The following is a 27,837-nucleotide window of genomic DNA, read 5'->3' as shown; positions in this document are numbered from 1 at the left end:
TTGATAGGGGTTGACTGTGACATTCAATATAAAGATTTGTTCTTTCAATAGGCTGAAAATATTTTCAGAAGAAAGTGTTCCTCTGTTTGGGCCTCCCCTTCCATCCCCACCTGTGTTTACAAATCACCAGGAATTCAGGGATTTTGTCTTAGTGAAATGTAAGTCAGTTTCTCTTTGGCTGGAAACGCTTTTTGTAATAAGTGCTTTTATGAACTGAAATTCACAAGGCTTAAAACATCAACATATTTTCTTGTGTGTGCTGCTGTTATCTGTAGAATGGTTTTTTTCCCAACTCTGCAGCATAGGTGGGATGTCAGTTCTATCAGACTTCCAGTCAGATTAGCAAAGCCCTGAATTCCCATGCAATTATGCTTCTCAGGGTACAGAATATAAACTGACTTTTGCGTTTGCTCAGCGTGCAGCCACAGTTAGCTTTGCATTTCCTTAAAAGACCTGGAGATAGGGAAGAATTTCTAATGCTGTTCAATATTTAGTAACAGAAGGTGTAAGGTTAACAGCTCTGAAAACAAAAGCTTTTCAGAATGCATGCTGCATAGGTGCCCTTCAGCACCTTGAAGAGCTTGTTAAGTCTGTAATGATTCAGTTCCAATCTTCTTTGACCCTTACTTGCCCTTCTAAATCATCGAGAAAGAGATCTCTGAGAACTGATTGTGTTGATTACAATTAGGTGCTTACCTGACAGCAACTTGACTAATAACTCATTTTGCATATTTAAATTGGTTTAGTGCTTAAATTGATTAGCAGTTTATCTTTAATTTTTCATTACTTTAGGAGGTTATTGGGGTGCCTTGTAGAAGTCTCCTATTACCATTTTCTTTCTTGTAAGCTTAAGGGTTCGTTATTCACTGAAAACCATGCAAGGAGGAGACAACTCTTAATTGCTAAGGGGGGGAAAAAAAAGGCAAACTAGAGTCAGTGGAAGCTGTCAAAGCTCATGTAGGTAATGTATCTTCTTTTCCACAATATTTTAGTAATAAATGGGGAAAAAGCCACCTTGGAAACCCCAACTTTTGCTCAGAAACGTCAGCGCACCCTGGACATGCTGATCCGCTCTTTGTACCAAGACCTGATGCCTGATCTCCACAGAGTAAATGTAAGTGAGAAGTCCCTTCATCCCTCACGTGTGCCTTCCTTTTCTCTCTAGTAGAGCTGATGTTTTCTTCCTTCAAAAGACTAATCCTAATGAGCATAGAATTATATAAGCTGGGATAAATACCAATTGTCAGATAATTTGTTCTAGAGTTCTGTGAAAACTGACTGCCAGTCCTGTCAGAGCTTCATGGATTTGTTTAAACCAGGTGTGAGGAGATGCATGACTATGTCCTACTTCATGTAAGCTTACATGCAGCACAGAGGCAGTAAATTTAGGCTTCACAAATACAGGCATTATCTTCATCAACATAAAACCTGCACTTTTCCATTTTGTGTAAATTGGAATAATTTTCTCCATTGGTTAACAATGAAATAACTTCATTTTGGGTGAAGAAGACTTAACTAACTAAAAAGAAATTCAGTACTTCTGAAATTCTCAAGGTGCTATTTTTTCCCCCCATTTATTTCTCATAGCTTAATAGATCTGCTTAAACGTGGGGGGGTTTGTCCATATAATCATGTTTGTGGTCCTTTTATAATTGTTTTAGAACATGACAGTGATAAACTCTGGACAAGTTGTGAAGTAGAGCACTTGAGGATTGGAAGAATTCCTCTTCTCTGAGAAGCTGTGTGGTTAGGTTCATCGCTACAGGAGAATATCCAAAAAAACCCCAGAAAATTCAAATAATACAACACTAACTTATCTCAGATTAAAAGATTCTGAGAACTTCTGGTTCAGTTTAAAATGTTTTCTGTTTTAGAACATGCTCAATAGAAGGTCCTTCAGTGACGTGTTACCAGAGTCCCCAAAGTCAACACGGAAAAAGGAAGAAGCTCGGCAGGCAGAGTTTGTGCGGCTTGGTCAGGTAGGATCCATGCAGGAGGAGGTGTGCACCTCTCTGTACAAAGACTGTGTCACCTCTGTGGTTAGAATTTGGTTAGCTTGCAGTGTTATGTCAGGATGACCACAGTTGTCTGTGGTCAGAAGTAGTTTTGTAGTGTTGCATTAGTTTAAACTACGTTAAGATAAAATATGAATAGCAATATTCTTCTCTGACACCTGAGGCACGCAACACAATGACAAATCTTTAGAAAACACTTAAACTAAAGGCAGAATCACATTAGGATCAACTTAAAAGATCTTTCCTTACTTTGTGCAGCAGATGCTTTCTGCCTCCAAGCAGAAGAGTGCTCTGTCTCTTGCTGTGCTTTGGAGAAACCTAATCTTTCACTGATTTCCTCTGTGTTTTATTAAGATTGTATTTCTTAGAAGTTATTTACCATGCTTTAGCCAGGAAGAAGTTTCCACAGTCTTTCTGCTAAAGGAGAGTTTGCCACACATCTTTGAATATACCAGATTCTGACTCCAGTCTTCTGTGGGCTTGCTGACATTTTGATTCAGTGAGGAATAAACATCCTGGTGATTTAAATGCTTTGGTTGAACCTAACAGTTCATTGCAGCAGCAGCAGCAGCAAAAAAAAAAAAGCATCTTACTCACATCAGTCCCTTCCTGCTTGTCTCTTCTTGATCCTGGACTGGTGACATGGTTCTGCTGCTTATCTTTTTTTTTTTTGTGAGTTGATTTAACTTAGCAGGAAACCAAAACAGAAAAAAAAATTACACTTAACAGAGCAGGAAACCAAAACAGAAAAAAGAATTAAACAAAGAAAAAACCCACACCACCACCCAAACCCAAGCTTCCTCCCTTCCCTCCCATTTTTTATCTGAGTAAGATAAAGAGTGGAAGAGTCTGAGACATTCCAGATTCAGTTAAAAGTAGAGAATGGAGCCCAGTGGATGAGAGCTGGTGCAAAAGAATCTCAGGACTGTTAAAACTTGCTATGGCAGAGCTGCAAATTCTACTCCCCTGTGCTTCACCCTTCCATTCCCCAAATGCCTTGAAAAAGCTAGTCACCATAGTCACCCTAGGCAGGTGCTTAAAAAAAAAGTGAGTGTTTGTGACCTTCAGACAGGAGTAACCAAGTTCACTAATTACAGAAGTTAAAGAAAAACATGGTTGTTGAAAGTATAGAAACCTATAAGCTTGATCCCCTCCACCTCTCCCAAGTTAAACACTGGTAAGATACTTGTGTAATAAATCTCATCAAGACCCATTTCTTCCGTCAAAGGGAAACATCATTTGTGGGTTAATAATTCATAGATACCTGTTTGTGGTTTGTTTTTGTTTTTTTCCTGAATACTCTTTTCACATTTAAGTCTTCCCTTTCCCTAAAAAAACCCCTTTCTTCTAAGTTACAAACTCTGGGCATGAACACTTTCTGACATGCATTCCGAGCAGCTCTTAATCGTTCTTGCCAGCCTCTGTGAGTGTGTCTCTCTCTCAGTTGTAGTCAGTTGAGTTTTCAGATGGTAAACAAAACTCACTGATGACTGGCTCAGCAGTACATTTAAATCATTTATTCATTGTCAAGGTGATCTCTACTGACTGGTGGGATGAAAAAGAAAATGTTAATGTAGTGAAGTGTTTTGTGCATCTCTAAGCTGACAGCCGTGCTTAATGCAAATGTGCAAATGGTGCATGCAGCTGATGACTGCCAATTCACAGACCATGCATGATGGCAGGAAGACTTCAGGGCAGTAAAACCGGTTTAGGTAATTTCTAAATTTTGTTTTTAATGCTGTGACAATTCTGCTTGTCATCACTTTATGGGAATGGTGCTGTAAAGGTTAGCAGTGAAGGTATACGGGATACCTTAAACAGACTTACTGTGTGTCTTACTGAGACTGTGTTTATAAAGCATCTCTCTGGAGTTCTTTACCCTTACAGAATCAGCTCACTTCTGGTTGAAGAATTTGTGGTATTGTGGCTGTGTATGCTTGGCACCCCTGGCAATGTATATATATTGTTTGACTTCTGTGTTATTAATTTTTGCAAGGGAAAGGCCAGCTTGTGTAACTGACAGAAGGATCCTCTCTAGCTAGCTTGTAGAATAAATGGTCTAGGCAATGAGCTTGTATGATTTGAGGTGGAGGTGTTTCTCTGTTACTATGTTTGATACTGGTTTTGTGATTTTGAGTTTCCATTTGAAAGACAAAGGGGAAAAAAGACCCCAGCCAGCATATATTTTGGCTGAGATATCTCTAGCAGCCCTCCAGTGATTCATAGAGACTTTGCTCAGGATACACAGAATTCCATGTCTTTCCTAATTACTTTAAAAGTGATAGAAATTCCAAACTAGAGCCACTTGGTAGTCCTAAATTGTCCTTTCTTTATAGTCTTGAGCTTGGGTATTGCTGACAGCAACTCATTTTAAATAAAACATCTGTTTGTATTAGGCATTGAAATTGAAAACCACTGTGAAAGGGGATGCCACAGCTAACTTGGCAACCACGAGCTTTTGTAAAAAGGAGGTGAGTGACCCCATCTGTCTGAGGAGAGTTATGAAAAAAATGAAGCACTGTTGAGTATGGCATGGCATGGCATTATCAGTTCTGCATACTGTTTGTTTACTTTTGTAATTAAATGCTGTAGCAGCGAAGAGGAAATGTGTAGGGTCAAAGTGATTCTGCAGCCAGTATCAAATTAATAAAGGGTGAACCTGGAGGCAGAAGCAGTTCTCCAGTTAAAGCAAGTGTGGGTGTTTTTACATCTGAGAATATTGGATGAAAATGCTATTTCCCATATGCAGTCATCTTTTAATTTAACTTCTGCGTCAGATTTAAAGCAGAATTTACTTGTGTTTTCATCTCCTGTAGTGCCAGCTTTTGTTTAAGGGCATTAGGGAGTGAAAGATGCAAACCACCCTCTTCTGCATGCATTTTATATTCAGAAGCTTCAGAAATGCTTCTAGAATTTCAGAGACTTCAGCTAATATTTAAATTGGGGGAGGAAGGACAGACTCTGGGAGGTTAGTACAGAGAACACATGATGAAAGAACGATTTGGATTGTGTCATGAATAAGTGACTGAACATCACAAACTGAGCCATAAAATACAAGCAAATTTCATGTGCATGGCTGGAAGTCTGTAGGATTTTTCTCTATAAAATACACATTGGGTATTTTCACTGAGTACCAGCTGCATGTGTTTTAATACCTTTGCTTCATAAATGTGTCTCACACTTCCTAATCACCATACTCAATTAATAGGGAGGGTGTGCCTTTTGCAAAACAAAATAACCAAAGAAAAAATAAAGACATGAACTAAACTTTGAGATTTCAAAATTTAAAGAGGTATTGTTTGGAAATGAATCCTGCCAAAAGCATTTACATGTTATTACTTGCCATTGTCCATCACATTCTGTGTCTGTATGATCTGTATTTCTTAGTGTACTTAATATGTATTCCTTATGTTACTTCATAGCCTTGGGAATCTCAATCTTTCTGCAGTAATTTTCCTCATGAGGTTGTCTGTGCAGATTCCTGGGGCCAGTCCTTGCTGGTTTCTACAGATGTTGGCATCTTGTTAATAGATGGTTAGTAAATGATCCAGTGTTTTTGTGTCAATTGTTATGTATCTGATGTTCATAAGATCTGTTCAGGTGTTGGTAGATCTTCACCTACAGGGACAGTCACCAGCCCAAGTGAATGTTTTTTACATTGGTGTAACCTGGCTGCAAAAATTCTCTCTGCACCAGCATCGAGCCATAAAGGGCAGCCAATGTCAGTGCACAGTTCTGAATGATCTGTCATTTCAGATGGTGTTTTCATGACCATCTGAAGAGTCTCAAGGTTTAGATGGTTTTGTCTGGATTTCTAAGCATGAAGCCAGAGGCTCATGTTGACAGTGAAAGTCTGCTTCTTCCATAGCAATGATATTGTTAGCTTGACCCTTTGTCTCCTGTGTGCCACATAAGGCCAGCAGGACCAAGGGAATGAATTTAGCTCTCGGTTGTAACTCTCAAACTTTCCAAAGGAAGGTCCCTTGTAGGCTTCAGTTGCATAATCTGATCCATGGCAATGATAAAACTCTCCCATGAAGAAGTGTTAGCTGTGATGCTGTGGAATGGGTAGCATCTTTGTGCAGGTCTTTTTCATTTTCAAAAGAAAAAGAAAAGAAGAAGCTTTTCTTACAAGAAGAAAATAGGTTAAAACCAGTGACTAGTACATTTTAGCAGGATTTTGAATAAATCCATGTGGTTTGGGTTTGTTTTTCAGATGGTCAACCATCAGTGCAAGTATTTGATAAAACTCTCCAAATAAAGCAGATGCATGTGTTGGAAACTCTCAATCTATTGATTGCCCGAACAGACAGAGGTAGGAGGGGTCTCTGTTCTTTGATTCTCATAGAATGTGGCTTATGGGCCCCTCAGTTTAGGAAGGATGTTGAGTTGCTGGAATGTGTCCAGAGAAGGGCAACAAGGCTGGGGGGGAGTTTGGAGCACAAGCCCTGTGAGGAGAGGCTGAGGGAGCTGGGGTTGCTTTGCCTGGAGAAGAGGAGGCTCAGAAAGACCTTGTTGCTGTCTACAACTACCTGAAGGGAGGTTGTAGCCAGGTGGAGGCTGGTCTCTTCTCCCAGGCAAGCATCACCAGAACAAGAGGACAGAGTCTCAAGCGGCACCAGGGGAAGTTTAGGCTGGATGTTAGGAAGAAGTTCTTCACAGAAAAAGTGATTGACCATTGGAATGTGCTGCCCAGGGAGGTGGTGGAGTCACCATCACTGGAGGTGTTTAGGAAGAGACTGGATGGGGTGCTTGGTGCCATGGTTTAGTTGATCAGGTGGTGTTGGATGATGGGTTGGACTTCATGATCTTGAAGGTCTTTTCCAACCTGGTCTGGTCTGGTCTATTCCTATTCTATTTCTATTCTATTCTATTCATGGTGTCGTGAGGCAGTGGTGTCTGTCAGTGGCAAGTGTATGAGCTGCTTCATTTAGAGTAAGGGAGCACGTAGAGGACTGCTGCTGTTTTCTAAAAGGCTGGGGTGGGAGGTTTGTATTTGCTGCAGCACCACCTGATGAGAAACTCAGCTACTGAGCTGGAGGGGTTGGTAGCTAGACTTGTAACCCCTGGAGAGTTGAGAAGCGCTCCTGTGTGACGTTGTGGCTCATCCCCAGAGGAGCAATGTGCTTTGTTTATCTTTGCTCTGTTTGTTTGGTCCTTGGAAGTGCTACTTTCAAACTACTGCCATCTTCTTTTAACTTGTTTAACTGTCTCTTTTCCTCCTTTAGGGAAAGACTCTCGTGTCCTTGTCTTCAGGCTCAGTGTTGTCCAAAAAGATATAGAAACAAAGCAAATTATAAGAAGCAAATATGACTGCAGAGAAAATAAACTGGAGAGAACAAAAGGTGATTTTATTATCCTGTATTAGAAACATCCACTCTTGTATGATGCCTGTCAAAGCCAGGGGCTTATTGGCTCTCTTGAGGCAGTTGTAAGTGTTTGCCTTTAGTTTGTTTGCCTTTAGTTTTTTCTCTGGACAGTCAATTCAAACTTTGTTAAGCTTATGTGTGAAACTAAGCCTGGTATAGTCCAGCAAGACATTTTAAAGATGTTTTAGAACTTCATAAAAATACCATGTTGCTTGGCAATTGCTGCTGCTGAAGAGCTCCAGAGGAAAACAGATGTTGCTTTCAGGGTTGAGGGGTATGAAAAGAATTATGCAGGGATATTAGAGTGAAATAAAAGTATTTTAAAGTGGAGGAACACTGGCAAATCCCTGTCAAATACTAGTGTTTAAATTAGTTGGGTGTTGACAATTTTTTTGGTAGATAGAAACATTTCCTGGTCTTCAGAAGCATGGTGCTTTGGGAGCCTGGAACCTGCAGAACAGCAAAAATCCACGTAGTTAGCCTTTAGTTGCACAAGGAGTAAGGGCCAAAGTAGCTTTCAGAAGAGTCACAGCCTTTTGTCTTTTCCCAGAAGCTTTTGTTATCCTGTGGGGAGGTTTGTAATTCTGTATTGCTAAGTCATGCACCAAAACTCTGTTGTACTCATCAGCCTATAAATACAGAACAAAAAAAGCAGGCCCTACCCCGAGCACTTACCATCTAAAGCATTATTTCCTCAGGCTGCCATCTGTATGCCATTAATACTCACCATGGCAGTGAACTGAGGATTGTTGTGGCCATTCGGAACAAGCTACTTCTTGTCACAAAGAAATACAACCCATGCACCAGTTCAGCCAGCAGCTCTCTGCTGTCCTCATCTGAATCTCCAGTGGAGGAGTTCCAGTACATCCGGGTACAAGCAATCTAATCACTCATTACCATCAACTGGGCAGCATACAGCTGGTGGGGTTGAGGGGAAGACAAAGAACATGCATTTTTGTCTTGAACTGCCAGGAAAGTAAGTGAGAAGCCATGTGCTGGAGTTCCATCGTATTTATGCCAAAGAAACCTTCCAGGTTCTGCTTGTTCTTTATTCAGAGGAGGGCTGGAGCACCTCTCCTACTAAGACAGGCTGAGGGAGCTGAGGTTGTTCAGCCTGGAGAAGAGGAGGCTCTGGGGAGACCTAATAGTGACCTTTCAGTGCCTGAAAGAGGCATACAGGAAGGGTGGAGAGAAATTGTTTACAAGGGCCTGTGGACATAGGACAAGGGGCAAGGGCTTCAAACTAGAAAAGAGCAGGTTTAGATTTGATGCTAGGAGCAGGTTCTTTACTATGGGGGTGGTGGAACACTGGAACAGGTTGCCCAGGGAGGTGGTTGGGGCCCCATCCCCGGAGATATTTAAAGTGAAGCTTGCCAGGGCTCTGGGCAGCATGATGTAGTTGAGGATGTCCCTGCTGACTGCAGAGGGGGTTGGATTAGAGGACTCTCAGAGATCCCTTCCAAGCCAGGCCATTCTATGATTCTCTTTCTGTGCTTAGAGGATGTCCCTTTGAATTCATGGAGCATGTGCAAGCATCCACAGGAGCCTGAAAAAGAGAACAATTCTGTTATTTACATTCTAGGAAATATGCCTCTCTGACCCTCCAGTGGTGATGACACTGGTGGATGGACCTACTGGAGACAGTGACAACATGATCTGTGTAGCATATCGGCACCAGTTTGATTTAGTTAATGAGAGTACTGGGGAGTCCTACAGGTTGCATCATGTTGAAGCAAACAGGGTAAGTTTTCATCATTCAAACTATTTTCTTCCAGAACCACACTGACTATAATTTCATAGAATAATATCTCTGTCCATCCTGTGCTGACCTCATGGGAGTGTAACTTACAGAGATCCTCGTGTCTCTCACTCTTCACTTTTATAAGCACTGCTTTAGGACATGCTGAGGTATTTGTTTCTTTTGGGATGTGTGCTAATAATCACTCCCAGGAGAGGCAGTATAAAGTATGACATGTTAGGAAAGAGCCTGTTTTTCAGGCTCTGGAATATTGCTATCAGCATAAATTCCTTTTTCTCCCTTCTTAGTCAATAGTTTGGTGGAGTTTTTTTGCCCTTTTTTTTCCCCCACTTGTAAATTTGTTGTGCACTTCCCTGACTGACTGTATTGCTTATTAGTCAAAACCTGGTTATAATGACCTCAGTATCCTCTGACTGGTCATTGCCCTTTCCCATTATCTTTGCAGGTTAACTTTGTTGCAGCTATTGATGTCTATGAAGATGGTGAAGCTGGTCTTCTGTTGTGTTACAACTGTAAGTATTTAGGGAAGGTTGAAAATAGGAATACCTTAATTTGCATACAGAATTCTTTTTTTCACTGGAGTCTGGACCTGTATTTTGAAGTAAATGTCAGTGTTTCATGGAATGTTTTTAAATACACATTCTTCAGAATTTATCTGCATTGCCAGTAGGGAGCTGTGTAAGCCAGCACTCATGTCTGACTCCTAGAAAGCTTCATTTCAAAATCATTGGATTTACATCAGCTAAGAAGTAGGTTCACAGGTTATATGATTAATAAAATCTTGGTGTCTGTAATACCCTGTATGTTTAACAGTCTTGAACATAAACTCTGCTAACCTATGGATGCTTGAAGGGCATTGGGGTACAGTTCTGCAGACAACTGCTTTCAGGATTTATCTTGCCTACTGCTCTCTGTCCATAGACAAGATAAGGGACTGATAACTCTTGAAACGAAGAGTACTTACTTGGTGAAATATGAGAACTTACTAAAATGTAGGTCTTTTCATCTCTCAAATGCTGTTTGCAGAGGAAGCACATTTCTCTTATGTGTTTAGATATGAAGAGACTCCTGCATAAATGTTGGATTATGTACATAATGGCCTCACTTGTGCACAGCCTGCCCATGATGCTGGTGTTTGTCACAGGCAGTATAAGGGGATGGGTACTTTCCTCTTTTGTTACAGATGTTTGCCAATACAGAAAGGTTTATCCTTTCAATGGAGGCTCTCCACTGATCCAGCCATCAGCTTATGACTTCCAGTTCAGCTGGAATCAAGTTCCTTATGCTGTTGGTAAGGAAATCTGTCTTTTTGTACTAGATGGCTGTGTTCTTTCTGTACCATTTAGGCTTGCATTTGGCTCTTAGTGGAATTACAGTATGTCTGCTAGAGGTAAGCATGTTACATTCATGCTGCCACTTTAACAAAGTTTCTGCATATGATAATTTATAATGAGTGCCAAGTTCTTCCTTTGCTGAACTTTTTTCTCTTACTCTTTTATTGTTCTTCATTTTCCATTCAGTCTACATTCTGCCAGGCATGAGAGTGAAGTTTTCTGTAGGCTTGTTGTAGCTCAGTGTGCATCAATATGTTAGGCAAGTCTTTTCATGGGAGAGAGAGATGCCAAAAGAGGTCAGATACTCAAGAACATATCCAGGAAACATTTAAAGTAACCATTTTTCCCTGCCAAATAATTTTTGTTTCATTGCAGTCTGTGCTTTCCCTTACATCCTTGCCTTCACTACGGATTCCATTGAGATCCGGTTAGTGGTGAATGGAAACCTGGTCCACACAGCAGTTGTGCCTGAGCTTCAACTTGTAGCATCAAGGGTAAGACACATGAAAATCAGGTTTGAATGTTTCTGTGACATGTTGGGATCCAATTCATGTAAAAAGTTGCCACAGCTAACAACCAAACAAACCAAACCTGAAACACATGCTGCTTGATCCACGGTAAGTGTTCATCTATGTGCTTTTAATATATGTCAAGTACAAAGAGAATCAGAATTGATCTCACTGTTCTTTATTGCTCAAAGTAAAGCAGATCTGAGATACTTGACTGTTCATGGGGCAAATGCTATCCTCAACATCACAGATGTTCCCTGCACTTACAGTGGGATAACCTTTCCACGACCAGCTCTAGTTGACTGAGCAACAATACAGCAATAGTGGCAACAGAGCAGAGTGGGCAAACATTTGAGCTATTACTCAGAAGATGGTTAAGCAAGCCTGGGTGTACTAATGATGAGCAATTTGTCATTTCAGTCAGATATTTATTTTAAAGCTGCTGCTGCTGTAAGTGGATCATCTGAGAGCAGCTCTAAGGAAATGAGTTCAAGGAGTCCTCCTCAAACACCGGCAGCTCATGAAATGCCAGAATCTCCTCTTTCTTCTCTGGAAGGTAATGTGGTTTCCAGGCAGCTTGAATAACAATCTCTGATCATTCCAACAACTATCACATCTCAGTGCAGCTGATCTTTAGTGAGATAAAATTGATCAGGCAGAAGATTTCAAGTAAGACAGAGATATTCTGGTTATCCACAGATATGAAGCACTTGGCTGAGCTTCTGCCCCTTAGTATCTCTTCTAAACGCATGACAGCACTGTTCTGCAGGAATTCAGCTTCAGTAGCTTGATGAGTCTTTAGCAATATGGCCAAGACTAATGGAAAAATAGGTATAAAATATCTCTAAACTACCACTGGTTGGTTAAAGCTCTTTTGCAAACCAAATGTAAGTAGAAATTCTAGCCTCAAAAGAGTTTGCACAGTCAATTTAGCATAATGAGGTCTGTGAACAAGCAGTCAATAGGGGAACAATAACAGAGAAACAAGGGAACATTAGCTAGATAATCCAAGATATATGTATATCTTCCTCATTTAAATCTGCTGCTGCACTACTGGCAGAAGGGGAAAGGAAAATGGAATCATAATTTCAGTTTGTAAAAGGCAGTGCTGTTTGGTGGCAAGTTGTTGGGGTTTTTTCCTAGGAATTAGGAAAACATGTTCTATTTTATATAGTCCAAATCCAGGCTCAAATTAACTTCCAACATAGTAAAATACATGGGGAGTATTGCACAGTGTGGAGAGTCATGGTGTACTAGTCAGAATACCAGTCTCAGGGCATGTAAATCTACTTCCCTTTTCCACTGCTGATTCATCACATCACTGAGAGTCAGCCTTTTCCTCTCTGTTTTGGGTTTGTATGGCAAGTGGTTGTGTGGTTTTTAGTTACCAGCTGGGGCTAAACCACGACACTCTCAAAGTCAGATTGCAAATCTGCACACTGTGGTTGTACTTCTTGCTCCTCTTAACCTTTTTATACTGAAAGATCTCTGGGGCAAGAGCAGTCTTTGTTATTTGAGTCAAAAAGCACCCAGCATGGTGAGTATAACTTTTCACAGAATCACAGAATGTCAGTGGTTGGAAGTGACCTCTAGAGATCATCCAATCTAACACCCCCCCCGCCCCTACCAGGACCAGGATCACCTAGTGGAGTTCACACAGGAACAGCTCCAGGCAGGTTTTGAATGTCTCCAGAGAAGGAGACTCCAAAACCTCTCTGAACTTTTCTGTGTAACTTTTCATTTAGAAGTTTTGAGAACCAATCCTGTTGTTAAAATGTAACATGGTTTTTTCCTTCTGTCTTCCAGGTGAAATTCCATGCAAAAACCTGTACAAAATTCCTCTCAGTAATCTGGTTGGGCGAAGCATTGAGCGACCTCTGAAGTCCCCTTTGGCTCCCAAGGTCATCACTACTACAACACCCACTGGCGTTGCCCCTCTTCCAGTCACTCACTCACTCTCCTTATCTCGAATGGAAATCAAAGAAATTGCAAGCAGAACTCGTAAAGAATTGCTGGGTAAACTCTCCTTGTTCTTCAGTGTACACATCAATAGCCAAGTATAGAATTTCTGAGCTTTGGACCATCAAATGTGTGACATGCAGCCAGCAGTTGTGAATAAGGAGTGAAACCAAACAAATGGAGCTGTGAGAAAGCATTTGCAGAGAGCCTAGCCAGGGTCTGATCCCATGCAAAGTGACCATGTTCTCAGCCAGGTAGAAACTAGTTAATAGTGGAAAGCAGTGAAAGCTACTTTAATGTTTTCATGAGTGCTTTGTTTTCTGTTGAGAGTATAAGGTCTTTTTTTCTTCCTTTATTGAGGCCTCTTGGATGAGCCTATACCCAAGACAGAAAGTGCACAGAAGCAAAAAAAGGCTCCTCGAAGACAGTCAGACCCCAAGCAGGGAGCAGTAAGATCAACCAGTAGTGACAGGTAAATACACATGTGATAGAAAAGGAACTGCAAGGCTGTAAATGTTTTCAGAGTTGGTCATTCATGCCTAGCTCAGTTGGGATGAGGCTGACTGAGACCTTTGTGTACCAATGTGAATTTCATGCTAACGTGTTTGTTAGAGTATCGGAATACTCACAGGAATGATCATAATTTCTGCTAAAGACATGTTAATGAGCAAAAAAAAGACTAAATGGGATTTTGTAAGGTCCTGCTGCAGCTGAGCCTGTCATCTTGATGGTGAGGGTGATGGAGCACTGGAACAGGCTGCCCTGAGAGGTTGTGGTGTCTCCTTTACTGAAGACTTTCAAAACCTCCCTGGATTGTTTCCTGTGTGACCTGCCCTAGGTGATCCTGCTTTGGCAGGGGGGTTGGACTGGATGATCTCTAGAGGTCTCTTCCAACCCCTAACATTCCAATTCTGTGATTAGGATTTGGACTACTAGATCTGCACTCTGCAGGGTCACTTGCTGTTCCCTTTGTATGCTCTTGTGTGGCCCTTTCCAGAATAAATGTTGCAGAGAAGCTCCAGCGTTGTCTGCTTGGCTCTGCTTGCCTGCCCCGACTGCCAAGTCTCGTTTTCTCTGTTTTCATAACCTGTGTTTGTGTGGAGCAGTGGCAGAGTTCAGCCAAGATACAGATGACTGAGATTACCAACACAAACAGTCTGCTGCAATGTCAAACCACTGCCTGCAACCACTGTTTGGAAATGATCTGGTTAGGGGGCTTCATTAGCATTGACTTGTGATGATTTTCAGCAGAGTAAACCAGAGAGAAACTCATTTTTAATAGTCTGTCTCTCTCTTTAGCACAGCTTGGTTGAACCTAGAAGTAGCCATTGATCCTACTTGCCCTGACCTGTGTACTTTTTTGGTAACATTTATCTTTCTCTTTGCAGGATAATCTCAAGCTCCTTTGAAAGCTTTTCTGAAGGACGTCATCTTTCCACTAGTTCAGATCCCGATACTTTGACAAGCAGGGAGGAGAGCTCACCACCCAGCTGTCCATTTCAGCCCATTTCTTTATATGATGAAGACTTCATTGACTTGAAGTGAAGACAGTCTTAAAACCTTTCTTCTTTACTTCACATTTTCTTACAAGTCTGTGAGCACTATGGGAATGTCACAAACACTGCTTCTAGTGGTAAAATGTGGCTGGAAGTATTGGTGATTAATCTTTATAGAACCCATGTTGTTCTGGCTAGCTCAGCCTGATTTGGTGATGCTTGTATCTTTGAGATAGGTTATGTTTTCTTTTCTCAGTTAATGAACCATTACTTTTTGTGGCATTCTAACAGTAGGTAATCAAAGAGAGGTTTAGGTTGAAAGTGGAGTAAATAAAAAGCATTACTTATTCTGAGCTTCTTATAATTTGAAGTACCTGAACGACACTCAGCTGGTTGCTGTTCTTACCATCATGAGTTGTTTTACAACAAGGGTATGCCATAGGGGAAGAGGACTTTTATAACATAAACTACTCCTTTTGGTTTTTCAGTCAAGCAGAACAAAACAAAAGGCTTGCAAGCACGGTTTTTCCAAACAGTGCAGTCTGTCCTTGAAATGATGCAGCTGTGGTATGGTCACTGAAGAATCAAGGCTGTTCTATAAAAATCAGGTAAGATCTGAAGATGCTGCTTTCTTTGCTCTGACCTATCCATGCACCTCTTTTTTTAAGAGACACTTTAAAACCATTTTGGTGTTGAGAATCCCTGAGCAGAGAGACTTTTTATAGAAAACACTTAACTTTCAAAATGTTCCTTCAGAATTGAAAGTTAAATAATAAAAGGCAACAAAAAAGGCAAACCAAAAAAAACCCCACCAACCCACAACGACAATAAACCCTGGTTTTTCTCTGTTTACTGGAACACTGTTATTGCAGTGCACCTACAGATTCTCACACGACAGGCTGAAGAGCCAACCCCTGGTTTTTCTTTCTGACTCCACAAAGATTCCTGTGCAGGCATCAGCATTAGCTCTTGGCTGCACTTGCACCCACAGTGTCAGTCATTGTTCCAGCTAATCATACTTTTCTGACTGGATCCAGGCTGAAATTCCACTGCTAAGAAGCTAATTTTCTGTGGTGAAGTAGTCATCTTGGACCTTTTGTTACATTAAAGGACAGGGTTTCATGTTTACAGCTTGATTTTTAATATTTATTTTTTTTAACCCTTTCCTCTATGCCAAAAATCAGATTTTTAACAGTGTTTTGAAAGGGTTTTGTTTGGTTTGGGTTGGTGGTGGTTTTTTTCAGTGTGATGCTTCCAGGCTTTTTATATATGAAGATCTTAGCTTTATTGGCAATTACTTTGTGGTTCTATATGTAGAAATCCTTCTGTATCCTTGATTTTATTTTGTCATATCATTCCCGTGTCATGATTCCACTTGCTGTCCAGGCATGACCATCTGGAGATGTGTGCCTTTAGCCTCGGTCTGTCTGAATGTAAAACTGGTTTTGCAAAGTACTTTTTGCCCAATTTATTGTATATAATGGCTTCAGTTGCTCCACCTAAGAAAATACGCAAGGCCTTATCTGAAAGGATCATTTCTTACTCTCAACCGGAGTGGCTGCTGGAGGGAAGAAGCAATATTTTCAACAGTAATTAATCTAGGAGCAGGATCAGTATGAACTAGTGGCTACTATTATCTTAGTACTTTTGCACCCATAGATGTGTGGGGTGAACCTTAATAAGCCTCTAAAAGGAAGTGCCAGCTCAAAGTCTTTGTAATTCTTCTTGAGAATGTTACTTCCAGAGGTGGTGTGAATTGAGCCTTGTCCTCTTTATCTGGGCAGCTAAGGTTTAAAGCTCTCGAAGGTATCGCGTGGTGCTTACTTATTCATTTGGAAGCTGCAGACACTTTTGTGGACGTACTGAATCCACTTTGGGAAGTGCTGCTCACACTTAGGTGGTTTTAGAAAGCAAAAGCACCATCATCTTCTGTAAACAGATGTCTTGGGGGTGTTAATTTTGGGGGTGTGTGTGTGTTTCTAAAGAATGGGTGGCAAAACTGGGGCTTTAGTTAAAATACAATTTTAACTGGAAACTCTGCCTTGCACTGTTAGGATATCAGATTTTAAATACACTGCAGATGTTTTGACATGATTTAACATGACTAAACCATAGTTCCAGTGAAGCAATGTATGGAGATTTAAAAAACTTACTTTGAAGGACGTGAACAAACGTATTTTGGTATCCTGAAAGGACAAGCTTTAGAGATGGAGCAATAGAGACAAGAAGAATGAGGACAGCTTGACAGAAAGCCTGACTACCAGCTGTGATGGTAGTCAGGATGTGTATAGATGTAACATTTGTGTCATAACTGAGACAGAAAGAGGGGCCATAAAGCAAGAGAGCCTTGCTTTAACCAGAAGCACAGCAGTGGCTGCAAAGCAGGAGAGTTTGAGTGTGTGAGAACCTTTGAAGGTCTGCCTGTAATCACAGCATTGATGACATCTAGCCAATACTTACAAACAGCAAAAGGACTGTAAGGAGGACAAATTAAGTTTGGTTGCTTAAGCTAGACAAAACCAGATCAGATGAGCTTTGTGGTACCTATCAGCAACAGGACGTTGGTGTAGTTTAGAGAGAGAAGCTGAGCAACTGCCTCTCCCCACCTTCTCCCAGCTGAATATTTTGCTATAGCTCCACTTAATGTGTGAGGTGCAAGCAGTTAAGCAGGTCACAGTGGGGACTACCAGACCTAACACTTACTGTCATAGGGCAGGAAGGATCTGAACCCTGGAAACAAATGTCCTGTCTTCATTCCTAATGCAAGTGCCTTAACAAGGCTGCCACTTCTTGAGTTCTTGCTTCTGTAGTTAATCAGTGTGTCTTGTAGGGGTGTAAAGATGATATTGGACCTAACAAAACAAGTTGGAAGTGATCAGGCAGCATTAGTTTGATTTATATGACCCCTAGAGATGGTAGCTGAGGCTTTACAGTCATGTATGTGTAGTTTACTACCTACTTACTGTACAAGAGCAGCCCAGAGTATAGGTAGAAGGCAGAGAGCATTGTAATAGTGTTGCAGTTTTGTTTGACACAAGCCACAAGCACCAAATTCTGTGAAGGTCTTGATCCCATTTATTGTACCAAAAGACAATCACACATTCAAGTGAAAATACTGGCACAACAGGACAAATACCCAGTGTACAAAGATATGGTTTCTGTGGGCTCTGAACAGCCATGAGTTATATGCCTCTTAGTGCAACCAGTTAGTGTCCTCTGAACTACCTTCTAGCCATGGTTTCTCTAGATCCACACCATTCAGACTGCTAATTAAAATCAAAACAAAAGCCAGCTGGTGATACTGATATATAAACTCTTCTACATCACTTGTAAAGGGCAAGGTTTTTATATAGCTATGCAACCTCTCCTACTTTAGACCAGTGTCAGGTGGCAAAGCTTGTTGGAAGGCTACTGGGATGGACAGTTTACTATTGTTCACTCCAGCCTTAGAGCCATGTTGTTCCCCTTCTGCTTTTCCAGCATATGCTTGCATCTCCTCATTACAACTTAAAAAGTAGTCTTGGGCTCATGTTGTAGCCAGGGTCACCCTAAGCACAACCCACCTTTCTTTCACATCTCATGATAAAGCTGCCTTTAGCCTGCATTCTTGGTGTTGGCTGACCATGGATGAGAGAAAAGCTACTCTTTGAATGTACAGCTGTGTAAGGTGGGTGTTGTTCTAAGAGAAGAATGCTGCAGGTGGATGGAAAAAATTCTTTCTGTGAAGGCAGAATTGTACCAGGTTGAACATTTGCTCTCTAGATAGGGTCAGCTGAAGGCTCATTCTGGACTCAGAAGCTTCTGCAAGAAATGTTTTCTGTCCCACGTGCTGGATTTGTTGGAGGAGGTGGGGCTCTTAACCCCTTCTGGTTTATGGTAGTCACCACTTCAGCACTGTGCCTTAGTCTGACTAAACTACAGGAATGTGATTTACTTTGGTGCAAGCGTTAGGCCGTACAGGCAGTTCATTTGGAACATACTTGTGCTCCTCACCTCTGCATGGAATCACAGAATAGTCGAGGCTGGAAGGGACCACTGCAGATCTAGTCCAGTGCCCACACCCTTGCACCTCCACTCCCAAGAGCAGCAGTGTCAGGTAGCTCAGTGCCATGTTGCATTTTGAGTTTCTTCAAAAGGAGGATGTAACTTTCCCAGTTACTCCTCATCTTTGTCCTGCATTTGCATTACAGGATGTGCATAAACCATCACCACAGCTCTCAAGTGTGACTAGGACTCAAGAGCCCTGAGGCACACAAGCTGTTAATTCTCTCACATAACACACAGCTCTTAAGCCTGAGGCTTAGATGAGTCCCTTCTGTGGTCCACAGTTTCAGCTTCAGGAACTGCTGCAGCCTGACAGTTGTTTTTGTCCAGCTTTCTTCTAGTGACAGTGCTGTACACATGCAAGTGTTTGAAAGGAACAAAACACTTCCTTCTGAGGAGAGATAATCACCCACATGCAATTTGAGAGGGCTAGGTGCTATTTGTGGTAGTGAGAGCTCTGGACTGTAGATTGTATGGAGGTGTGGGTAACTTCATGTTTCTGGTTTGGAAGGAACAAGTAGGGCTGTTCTGATGACATATTCTGATGACAGTCCTCTCCTGAATTGTTGTTTTTTTTTTGGTTGGCTTGTTTGTTTTAGTTGTTTTAATTTCCTGGGGACTGAGGGTTAGTTTTGTTTGGTGCTGTTGGTTGGTTTCTGCAATGTGTAGCATACAGGATGCAAGTAGCACCCTGAATGCAGTGAGCTTCCTGTCTGCCTGCATGTGATTTATTCTATACAGGTGCCAGCATTTGGAATTGATAGGTACAGCCATATTAAGATTTAAAAAATAACTTTATTTATTTATTTTAGGACTAAGTCAGTCAACTAAAGAAGTACTTAAACAGTTCTCAGTAGGACAGGGTACAGGTGGCACCCACATGAACTGTAACACTATTACACAAACTGAGATGTCCAAGGTCGCTGCCATTTACTTTCTGCTGTTCTGTGGAGACTTGACCAAGCCAAGGGTTCAACTTCCTGCATGTTTCCCTAAAGGTGTGGGTCTGTAACTTGTGCTTGCAGCTGCAGCAGCTCAGAGCCATTGGCTTAGTCTGCAGGAGAGGTAGCTCATCCCTGGGGGTTGGGTTTTCAGTATATACACGTATGTATGAGTACACATAGCTGTGTGTATGTATTTGTCATTTCTGCTACACGTTTTAAGGGATTAAAAGTCACACGCAGGAATTTAAAGTAATGTGATCTTACCAGGGGCTTGTGGAAATCCCACCTCCAATAACAAGGTATTTCAGAATTATGTTTGCTGCTTTCTGTGTATGAAAAATGTCATTGCTGAGTTTGCTGTCATGGTTCACACGCACAGTGCTTGCCTGTTCTGTCCAGGCAGTGCTTTCTCAGATAGGCTTAGCCTGATATTGTGGAGGAACAAATGATTCCTTGAGAACCTGGTATGAACACCACAGGACAGCTCAAATGACAGTATGCAGCAAACATCTGCATTGCATGCAGGTTAGAAGGTATTTCCACTCATTTTAGTTGAGCAATTTCACCAGCTGTATACTGCCTAGCTGCTTCACCCTGTTGCTGACTTGCAACTGACTGACTCCTGTTTGCTACTGGAAGTCATTTGAAGAGGAAGATTTAAGAGATTATTATTTTCTGGGTATTTATTTATAGCTCTAAGGTATTTATCTGGTCACATGGAAAATGTTATGTCTCTAAAGGTTTATGCAGAAAGTGTTCTCAGCCTGGACTGTCAGGTTTAACCAAGTCTTTGAATGTTAGCAGACTGCTTTGTAATTTAATAACTGCATATTGTTCAGACTGTTGCTACGTTTGTGATCAACAACTCTTTATCTACCACTTGTCTTAACTGCTGATGTATTACATTGTTTTTAATGTCATGTGATGGTATGTATGGTTTGTGTTTTAGATGTGACATCCAAATAGAAACAGTCCTATTGCAGCTGGAACTATTCTAAGTGCCATTTATCACCTTTGTGAAGGAGGAATGGATGATTTATTCCTTCATACCTAATAAACCATACATTTGACCTCACTTCTTTTACACATGCAGAGCTAATGGCTTTTCCAAATTGGTTCAGCAGACAAGAAATTAAAAGACAAAGAGGTAGTACAGAACTGCAAACAGCTCTGGATTACTGTTTCCATTTGAGTTCTCTAGAGATGTTGTTTCAGAGATGTTATTCATTGAAGTGCTGTATCATAACTGTGAGGCTGGTGTTTGTGTCTGAAGCATTGCCCATCTTTGATAAGAACTATAATCCAGCATTGGTTTGTGTTTCCAGGCATCTTTTGGACTCCATATCTGCTCCAGTCTAAGATCTTTTACCCCTTAACACTACAAAATAGTTTTTCTCCTTTTCTGCCTAAGAGTATATGCTTGCTGCCTCCGAGACCTTGTAATTCCTTTTGGAAAAGCATTGCTAAAATACATTCTCCTATGACCTGCACCCCTTCTTGTGATTTAAATGCATTCCTAGCCAGTGTGACACTCACACCCATGACAGCCACTCATTCATCTCCAGTTGGGACCAAGCCTTATTCCACAGTCAGGCATTCCAGAAATAGCAGCAGCAAGACCAAGATAAAATGAACATTAGCCAGGCTCCATCATTCATGTCTTCAGTGTAACCATGCCATGAGGCAAAGGGAAAAGTAGAGCAAGGAAAATTTAATTACATACAAAATTAAATCTTAATTTACATCTTGGAAGAAAAGATACATTGAACATTCTTCCTTGGCCATTATTGTCAGTCTGCACCAGGTAAAAAGAACACGGGAATCAAAAAGATTATGCTCCAGATGACTTGTACAAGGGAGATTTACCACAGGGAGCATGCAGAAGTATGTGCAGATTCCCCACAGAGATCTTTAAAACAACCCAGAGTTCAGATTTTACAAAATTCATTAAAATTATTTGGCAGCAAGTTTAATTACAGACCTCCACCCAGTGATGCAGTCAGTTTCAACCACAGCACCGTAATTCATGATATGAAGGATTCCCATCAGTATAAAAAGGCTTTAGGATCTTCTGAAGTAGGCTTCAATTTGTTCCAGGGTCTGTCCTTTTGTTTCAGGAACATACAGGGCTGTAAAAGTTACATTGAGGCAGCAGAAGGCAGAGAAGAGCCAGAATGTTCCATACGATGTTAAGAAAGCCTGGGAGAGGGGAAGCAACAAAACCCTTGGGTTACTGCAGCTCACTGCTGTACAACCACAGCTCTGTGGTGTCAGAGAAGACCCTGGCTCAAGGCTCTCAGGAGCATCTTTAATATAAGCTTCCCTCTGACAAGAAATTTCAGCCTGTAGCTGATGACACTTACTAGGAAATCCTGAAACTCTTTGGTAACCAAGAAGGCCATGATCCAGTTGGTCAGCACACAGGCAGCGCTCGAAATGCCTCGAGCTTTAAGGGGGAAGATCTCTGATATCACCAGCCATGGAATAGGGCCCCAGCCAAGGGCAAAGCCTGCAATCAGAAACAGCAGAGACTAAATCCAAGTTAAGTACATAGGAAAGAAACAGCAGAGACTAAATCCAAGTTAAGTACATATTAAAGGGAAGACTGAATGATGCCCAAGTTAGTCAAGTGAAGGGGCTACAATTTTCACTCTAAACTCTTGGATGATTCCAGTAATGAAGTTCCTCTACCAGAAGTGTTTAAGTTATTTCTGGGGCAGCATGGAACAACACTAGTGCCTTCTACATCAACTTAATTACAAGAATATTCTTAACAGGCAGAATTTCTTGCCACGAAGTCTCTGAAGTGGTCAGCTTAGAAAGAGTTTTCACCTGCTGCTGCCTTGCCCCATCACAGAGTTTGGTGTGGCTAAGATGCCAAAAGCCTTTTTTTCCCAGTAGTTTAACCTCAGCAATTACTATAAATATACTGTATATATTACTATATACACAATTCTGGTAGCACAAGGAGGTATTAATTAATTTTCCAGGGAATGGGTGTAACTAAGCTGTCAGCTCTGCCAGCAGGGCTGTGAGTGCTCAGCCCAGCTTTGCATTATGCACTGGCAAGGTTCAAAGACATAACTCGTCTCCATCAATGGTGTGACATCTATCAGAAAGATGTGAGCTTTGTGCAATGGCCACTTAAAAGCCCGTTCCACCTACCAGCAACGAAGAGCCCTAGGCTCACCACTGCAAGCCAGGACATGCTGCTTTCTGTTCCTGGGGATGCTGAATTTAGAGTGAACCACACATCAGGATTTGAGGAGTTGTTTTGATTTGGAAGGACCACTTTAAAGTAAAGCCCAAATAATGCAGTACTGAGAGCCATGATTATCCCTGAAAAGGAAGCAATAACCAAGCTGTCACTAGTTGCCACTTGGGCACCACTTCTGAGAGACAGAACATAGTTGCTTTAAACATGCAAGACATGCTGGCCCCCACAGAAGTGTTTCTCAAAAGATACTGTTCTTGGAAATAACCACTGGCCTTGACAGGAGTGGAAGGTGTTACACAAGCATTCTAAACACTGGTCTTGACAGCAGTCATTACTATTGAGGGTACAGCACAACTCTGTCAAACAGAATTAGTTTTATTTAGCACACAATTGTAAAGTTAAAATTGTTAACTCTAGTCTCATCTAACTAGACACCATAATGTGCCATGAAGGTTGGACTTGACCTTAGAGCTCTTTTCCAACCCTATTGATTCTACAATTCTATGAAAGTAGCAGCAGCCACAGAGAAGTGACTTTGAAATAGTCATTTGTTGACAGCTTGGGTATGAGAATGTATCATGACAGCACAGTGATCACAGCAGTAAGAACTGCCTCAGTGACATGGCTATTTCACAATAAAAACTGGCTGGTAAGAAGACACAGAGGTAGTTTCAAGGGGTTCCACTCACACTGTGTATGTAACATCATAGTTTCTTCTTGGGAGTCTAAAGTTTCACCAAATCACAAAGCAAACCACTTACAAATGCATAAATTGCAATACTTAATTCCCCCATCAGTTAAGACTACTATGCAGTAGGATGCTGCTATAGTGGTGTGGTACTACATAGAGTAATTCCTCTCTCTGAACAGAATTCAGTAACAAGTTTTACCAGATATGTAAAGCAGCACTTTTCGTCCCGTTTTATCTATGATAAGTGCAGCCACAGCAGTGAAACACACTTGTATGGACCCCACAACAACAGAAGCCATTCTGCTGTCCTGAAATAAAGTAAGAGGTAGGGAGAGTTTGCTCTTGCAGGCTGGTAAGAGGATCACTTATCAAGCATTTCTTTCTTGAATCTGAAAGAAGCCAGACTATGCTGCAGGTGGGGGAGACAGCAGGGGAGGGGGGAGGCGGGGAAAGAAACATCACCAATTTTAACACACCATCCTGGTCTCTTAATAAACTTCAACACAAGCCACAACTTCTTCCTAGAGTTTTGTTTTCTCTGAACCATTGCATGTGTAACTCTAGTAACAGAGATTTACATAGGAAGATGCCTATAATATGAATTTCTGTCAGTACCAAAGCTTCAGACCAGCAAACCACAACATACTTCTGCCCAGAACATTCAGGTATGCCACAGTAATCAAGAAGGTATCCAGAATCCCAACCCAAAAGGTCTGTTATTTGTGGCACAGGCAGGACCATTACCCAGTCAGTTTGTTACAGTTTTCAGACTTCCTGTAGCATTGACCAAACTGAAAGTACAGCAGATTTGTCAGGTTAGAAACACACCCCAATTACCTTGAAGTCTGCATCCTCAAAGATAGTTTCTGCATAAAACATAACTGCATTAATGCCTGTTACTTGCTGGAAGAACATCAGAGCCACACCAATAAGAAGTGGCCTGTAGATTGAAGGGTTCTTAAATTCAGAGAGTTTCAGTTCCTGTTAGAAAGATTAAGTGATGATTTGGTGAAAAAGACATATTTTAAACCAAGGAACAAAACCACCACCAACACAACCAACCCCACCCCGAACATTCCTATCTGTTCAAACTCAGGAAGTTCCCCACCTCCCCTTCAGCAAAACCAAGCTCCTCAGCTTCAAAAATGTTTACATTTGGAGTAGCTGAGAAGTCCACAAAAGCATTTTTCCACTTTTCCCAGGTTCTACACAGAAATTGTCAGCACTTCGTGGGAAAGAAGTTAACATGGATGAATTCAGGGTTTGCAGAAACCAGACTGCAATGATCAGACCTGCCTATTTAAGCACACTTCTCCCTCATCTCACAAGAGGCTAAGTGCTGCTTTTAGAGAAGGAAGAGAAAGTGCGTTCATGCAACGCAAACGGAATTAGTGCAAGAGATGCTGAACAATCCTACAAAACTGCTAACCAAAGCAAAAAAACAGCTGTCATCTACTTAAGAGCCTGACTGCTACCCATGCACATTAATGGCAGCCAATGCAACAGCAGCAGCTGAAAGGTAGAGAAAGAAAATGGAAAGAATCTCCCCTGCTCCTTGATGTAATTTGTATGAGGGAGCAGGTCTGGACCACCGCTTGTAAGAAAAGCTCTTAACTAAGCTTTGGTAAAAGCCTTTACACTGCAAGGTTATCAGATGTTATTTCCATATAAAAAGTTAAGATTCCCCTCACCTCTTCCTGAACACCAGCTTCAATCTGCTCACATTCCCACTCGTGGTCTGCCTGTGGTCCGCGCAGGAAGCGCAAAGCGGCCGTGGCTTTGGAGCGCTCGTTGCGGCTCAGCAGGAACCTGGGCGTCTCGGGCATGAAGGACATCAGCAGCAGCATCATGCAGGGTGGCACAGAACCCAACACTGCCAGCCACTGCCATCTCAGGGCTATTCCTGGGTAACAGAAGGGAAAGAACAGGAGTGTGAACATGGACCAGCTGTACACATTCCCATCTAGTTGCAGTTCTCCAGAGCAGTGCTTTCATTCCATGCACGGATTCTTTTGTAACCTAAAGCCCCAGCCCCAATACCTGCAACATAGGCTCCCAGTATGCCAGTCACCACCATCAGCTGAACACAAGAGCCAAGCATACCACGGACTTTAGGATGAGATATTTCAGATATATACACCTAAAACACATGGAGAAAACATCTAATGATTACTTCTATCCAATTTTGGATCAAGGATTTGATAAGGAATTAATTTCTGCATTTCCCAGTAACTGCCCTCCTTAGAAAAAGCCTCAGTAAAATGTAGTGAGTAGAGAGTTACCATCTCAGAGATGGGTACTGGTAATAGGACACCCTGGAAAAAGCCAGACCTAAGCCAGAAGAACATTGACACTGCATCAGTATCCCAGAGGGGAATAAACTGCCATTAGTAAGAGCTGCTTTTGTTCATCATCACAACATCACACAAAGCACTCTGGATCTTGGAACAGGCTTTGCACAAACACAGAGCTCAAGCCACATACAGAACTGCTGCAACTGTTTAGACTTGTAATTCAGTGAAAAGAGTGCAAATTATTTCATTCTCCATGAGGTTAAAAACAGAACACAGACTCTATGGACAGCATCATACCCCAGCTACATGACTAAAACTATGCAGAACATGATTATGTAAAAAGAAATTTGCTTTGGCTACAGTTACTCAGTTATTTCACCCAAGCCACCCACAATATTGCTGCAGAGAAAGAAACAAAAAGCTAGTACACAAACCCCCAGCCCACATGCCCACCCACCCCCAGAAGAACATCTTACTTACTGGAACAACAAGTGAAGTGATGCCACTGGCCAAGCCTGACAGCATTCGTCCAAAATAGAGCATCCAAACATTCTGAGCAGAGATAATAACCAGATACCCAAAAACATAAGGTATTGAGCACAGCATTAGGCTCAGCTTCCTCCCAACTTTATCCACGAGATAGCCTCCCAGTATTCCTCCAGCAGCAGCTCCTAATGTTACCACTGACTTAGAAATAACACAGGTAAGAAAAAACATTACTATACACATACAAAAATAAGTAATAGACAGCCATTTCTTTTCTAACATTGAAAAGCAAATAGCAGCTTCTAAACAAATGTGCAGGAGTCTGCAGGCATTTTCAGAACCAAAATATTACCATGAAGAAAAATCTCTTTGCTGCGAGTGTGACAGAGTCCTGGAGCAGGCTGCTCAGGAGAGGTTGTGGAGTCTCCTTCTCTGGAGAGATTCCAAATCCACCTGGGCATTGTGATCCTGGGCAATCTGCTTTGAGTGACCCTACTTTAGAAGGGAGATTGGACTAGATGATGCCCAGAGGTCCCTTCCAACCCTCACCACGCTGGGATTCTGTGACTTCTTAATCACAACATAACCAAAAAGCTCTACTTGCCACAGCTGAACAGCAAGTCGTTTTCATATTACATACAAAGCTCTCTCAATGAAGGAAAAACCCAAGCAGCAGTTTCTCAAACACCTGTGGCACACAAACTGTCTCAAAACCCTGAGGAATTGTTTATTTTGACCAACTTGCAGTCCAGCCTGTATTCAAAACCCAAACATTCCCTGTGTTGATGGACTGCCCCAATTTATTAAAAAGTTTATTTTCTGTGGTCCCTTGACAGATCCAATTGAGTCATAAGAACGGTTAGGAGACATTTTAGCAGCAAAAGTAAGTTCAAATAAGAGCATTTATTAGATATGCTCACAAAGTTATCATTACAGCACTGTTATTCTGGGAAAAGCTGAATCAATCACTAGGTTTAGGAAGAAAACTCTATTTCATTATTCAGATCTGCATTTATCCTCATTCTTAAAAAGAGCAAGTCCTCATCATATCAGCAGCATCTTCCTGACTTGTGATTTCATATGAAATCCCGCAGTGGTGATGCATCATACAGCGACTTACCCCAAACCACGAGGCTTGATTGCTGTCCAATCTTAATTTAGGATCGTTGATTTTCCTCAGCTCTGGAATAACAGGTGAGCTATAGCCCAGCACGAAGCCAAAGCTAAGCGGTCCCAAGACAGCAGCGAAGGTGGCCAGGTACAACTTCTTGTTCTGCACTCTGAGGCAGAAGAGGCCGACAAGGATCACGCCGCCCCCACCTCCCGCTTCCAGCCCCTCACTAGGGCCGGTAGTGGTCGGGCGGGGCTGGCAGAGGGCTCGGCCCAGAGCTCGCCACGGCCGCCCCCAGCTATCGGCCGCGGCCGAGCCACAGGGTACTCAGCGCCATCCCTGAGCCCGCCGGGGCGGCGGGTCGCGGCGCCCGCAGTCACCCACCTCGGGTAGGAGTCCGACGCAGGGTAACCCAGCAAGGGGCGAGACTCCTCTGCAGCCATGCCCCGCCTGCGGGGAGCGCCTCGGCGCCGCTCCTCTACGGGCAGCCGCCAACGAGCCTCCGCCCGGGCTGTGAGGGCAGCGCCGCGGACCCCCACCCGCAGCGCCTGCCGCAGCGCCCCGAGGCGCCGATCCCGACGGAAACGGGGCGCGCGTGACGGCGAGCGG

At 42.1% G+C, this 27,837-nt stretch overlaps 2 protein-coding genes across 8 annotated transcripts in view; one reads left to right on the top strand and one right to left on the bottom strand.

The window, feature by feature from the left end:
• Positions 1 to 15,239, top strand: part of GARNL3 (GTPase activating Rap/RanGAP domain like 3) — a 38,860-nt gene extending 23,621 nt beyond the window's left edge. For all 6 annotated transcript variants that reach the window (XM_054174334.1, XM_054174332.1, XM_054174335.1 and 3 more), the window contains 16 exons: positions 52 to 158; positions 993 to 1,114; positions 1,875 to 1,979; positions 4,412 to 4,486; positions 5,438 to 5,549; positions 6,232 to 6,330; positions 7,244 to 7,360; positions 8,083 to 8,255; positions 8,967 to 9,125; positions 9,589 to 9,655; positions 10,327 to 10,434; positions 10,853 to 10,971; positions 11,407 to 11,542; positions 12,793 to 13,002; positions 13,306 to 13,417; positions 14,334 to 15,239. In XM_054174334.1, coding sequence (XP_054030309.1) covers positions 52 to 158; positions 993 to 1,114; positions 1,875 to 1,979; positions 4,412 to 4,486; positions 5,438 to 5,549; positions 6,232 to 6,330; positions 7,244 to 7,360; positions 8,083 to 8,255; positions 8,967 to 9,125; positions 9,589 to 9,655; positions 10,327 to 10,434; positions 10,853 to 10,971; positions 11,407 to 11,542; positions 12,793 to 13,002; positions 13,306 to 13,417; positions 14,334 to 14,490 — 1,978 coding nt within the window. In that variant the 3' untranslated portion in view covers positions 14,491 to 15,239. The remainder of the gene's footprint in view (positions 1 to 51; positions 159 to 992; positions 1,115 to 1,874; positions 1,980 to 4,411; positions 4,487 to 5,437; positions 5,550 to 6,231; positions 6,331 to 7,243; positions 7,361 to 8,082; positions 8,256 to 8,966; positions 9,126 to 9,588; positions 9,656 to 10,326; positions 10,435 to 10,852; positions 10,972 to 11,406; positions 11,543 to 12,792; positions 13,003 to 13,305; positions 13,418 to 14,333) is intronic.
• A 4,015-nt stretch (positions 15,240 to 19,254) lies between these two features.
• On the bottom strand, positions 19,255 to 27,808 carry SLC2A8 (solute carrier family 2 member 8). 2 transcript variants are annotated; one of them, XM_054174236.1, is made up of 10 exons: positions 27,613 to 27,808; positions 27,238 to 27,397; positions 26,112 to 26,318; positions 25,378 to 25,477; positions 25,029 to 25,240; positions 24,175 to 24,318; positions 23,537 to 23,645; positions 22,595 to 22,768; positions 21,793 to 21,938; positions 19,255 to 21,628 (listed from the first exon to the last, which is right to left on the bottom strand). In XM_054174236.1, the coding sequence occupies exons 1-10, from the start codon at positions 27,669 to 27,671 to the stop codon at positions 21,491 to 21,493; spliced, it is 1,449 nt and encodes a 482-aa protein (XP_054030211.1). In that variant the 5' UTR covers positions 27,672 to 27,808; the 3' UTR covers positions 19,255 to 21,490. The 2 variants fall into 2 exon arrangements, with proteins under 2 accessions (XP_054030211.1, XP_054030212.1); XM_054174237.1 differs by lacking the exon at positions 27,613 to 27,808 and having other exon boundaries at positions 26,112 to 26,314; positions 27,238 to 27,350.
• Positions 27,809 to 27,837: the final 29 nt, after the last annotated feature.

The sequence above is a fragment of the Dryobates pubescens genome, chromosome 29 (assembly GCF_014839835.1).
Source record: "Dryobates pubescens isolate bDryPub1 chromosome 29, bDryPub1.pri, whole genome shotgun sequence".
Lineage (NCBI taxonomy): Eukaryota > Metazoa > Chordata > Aves > Piciformes > Picidae > Dryobates > Dryobates pubescens.
This window is presented reverse-complemented; position numbering and strand designations above follow the sequence as displayed.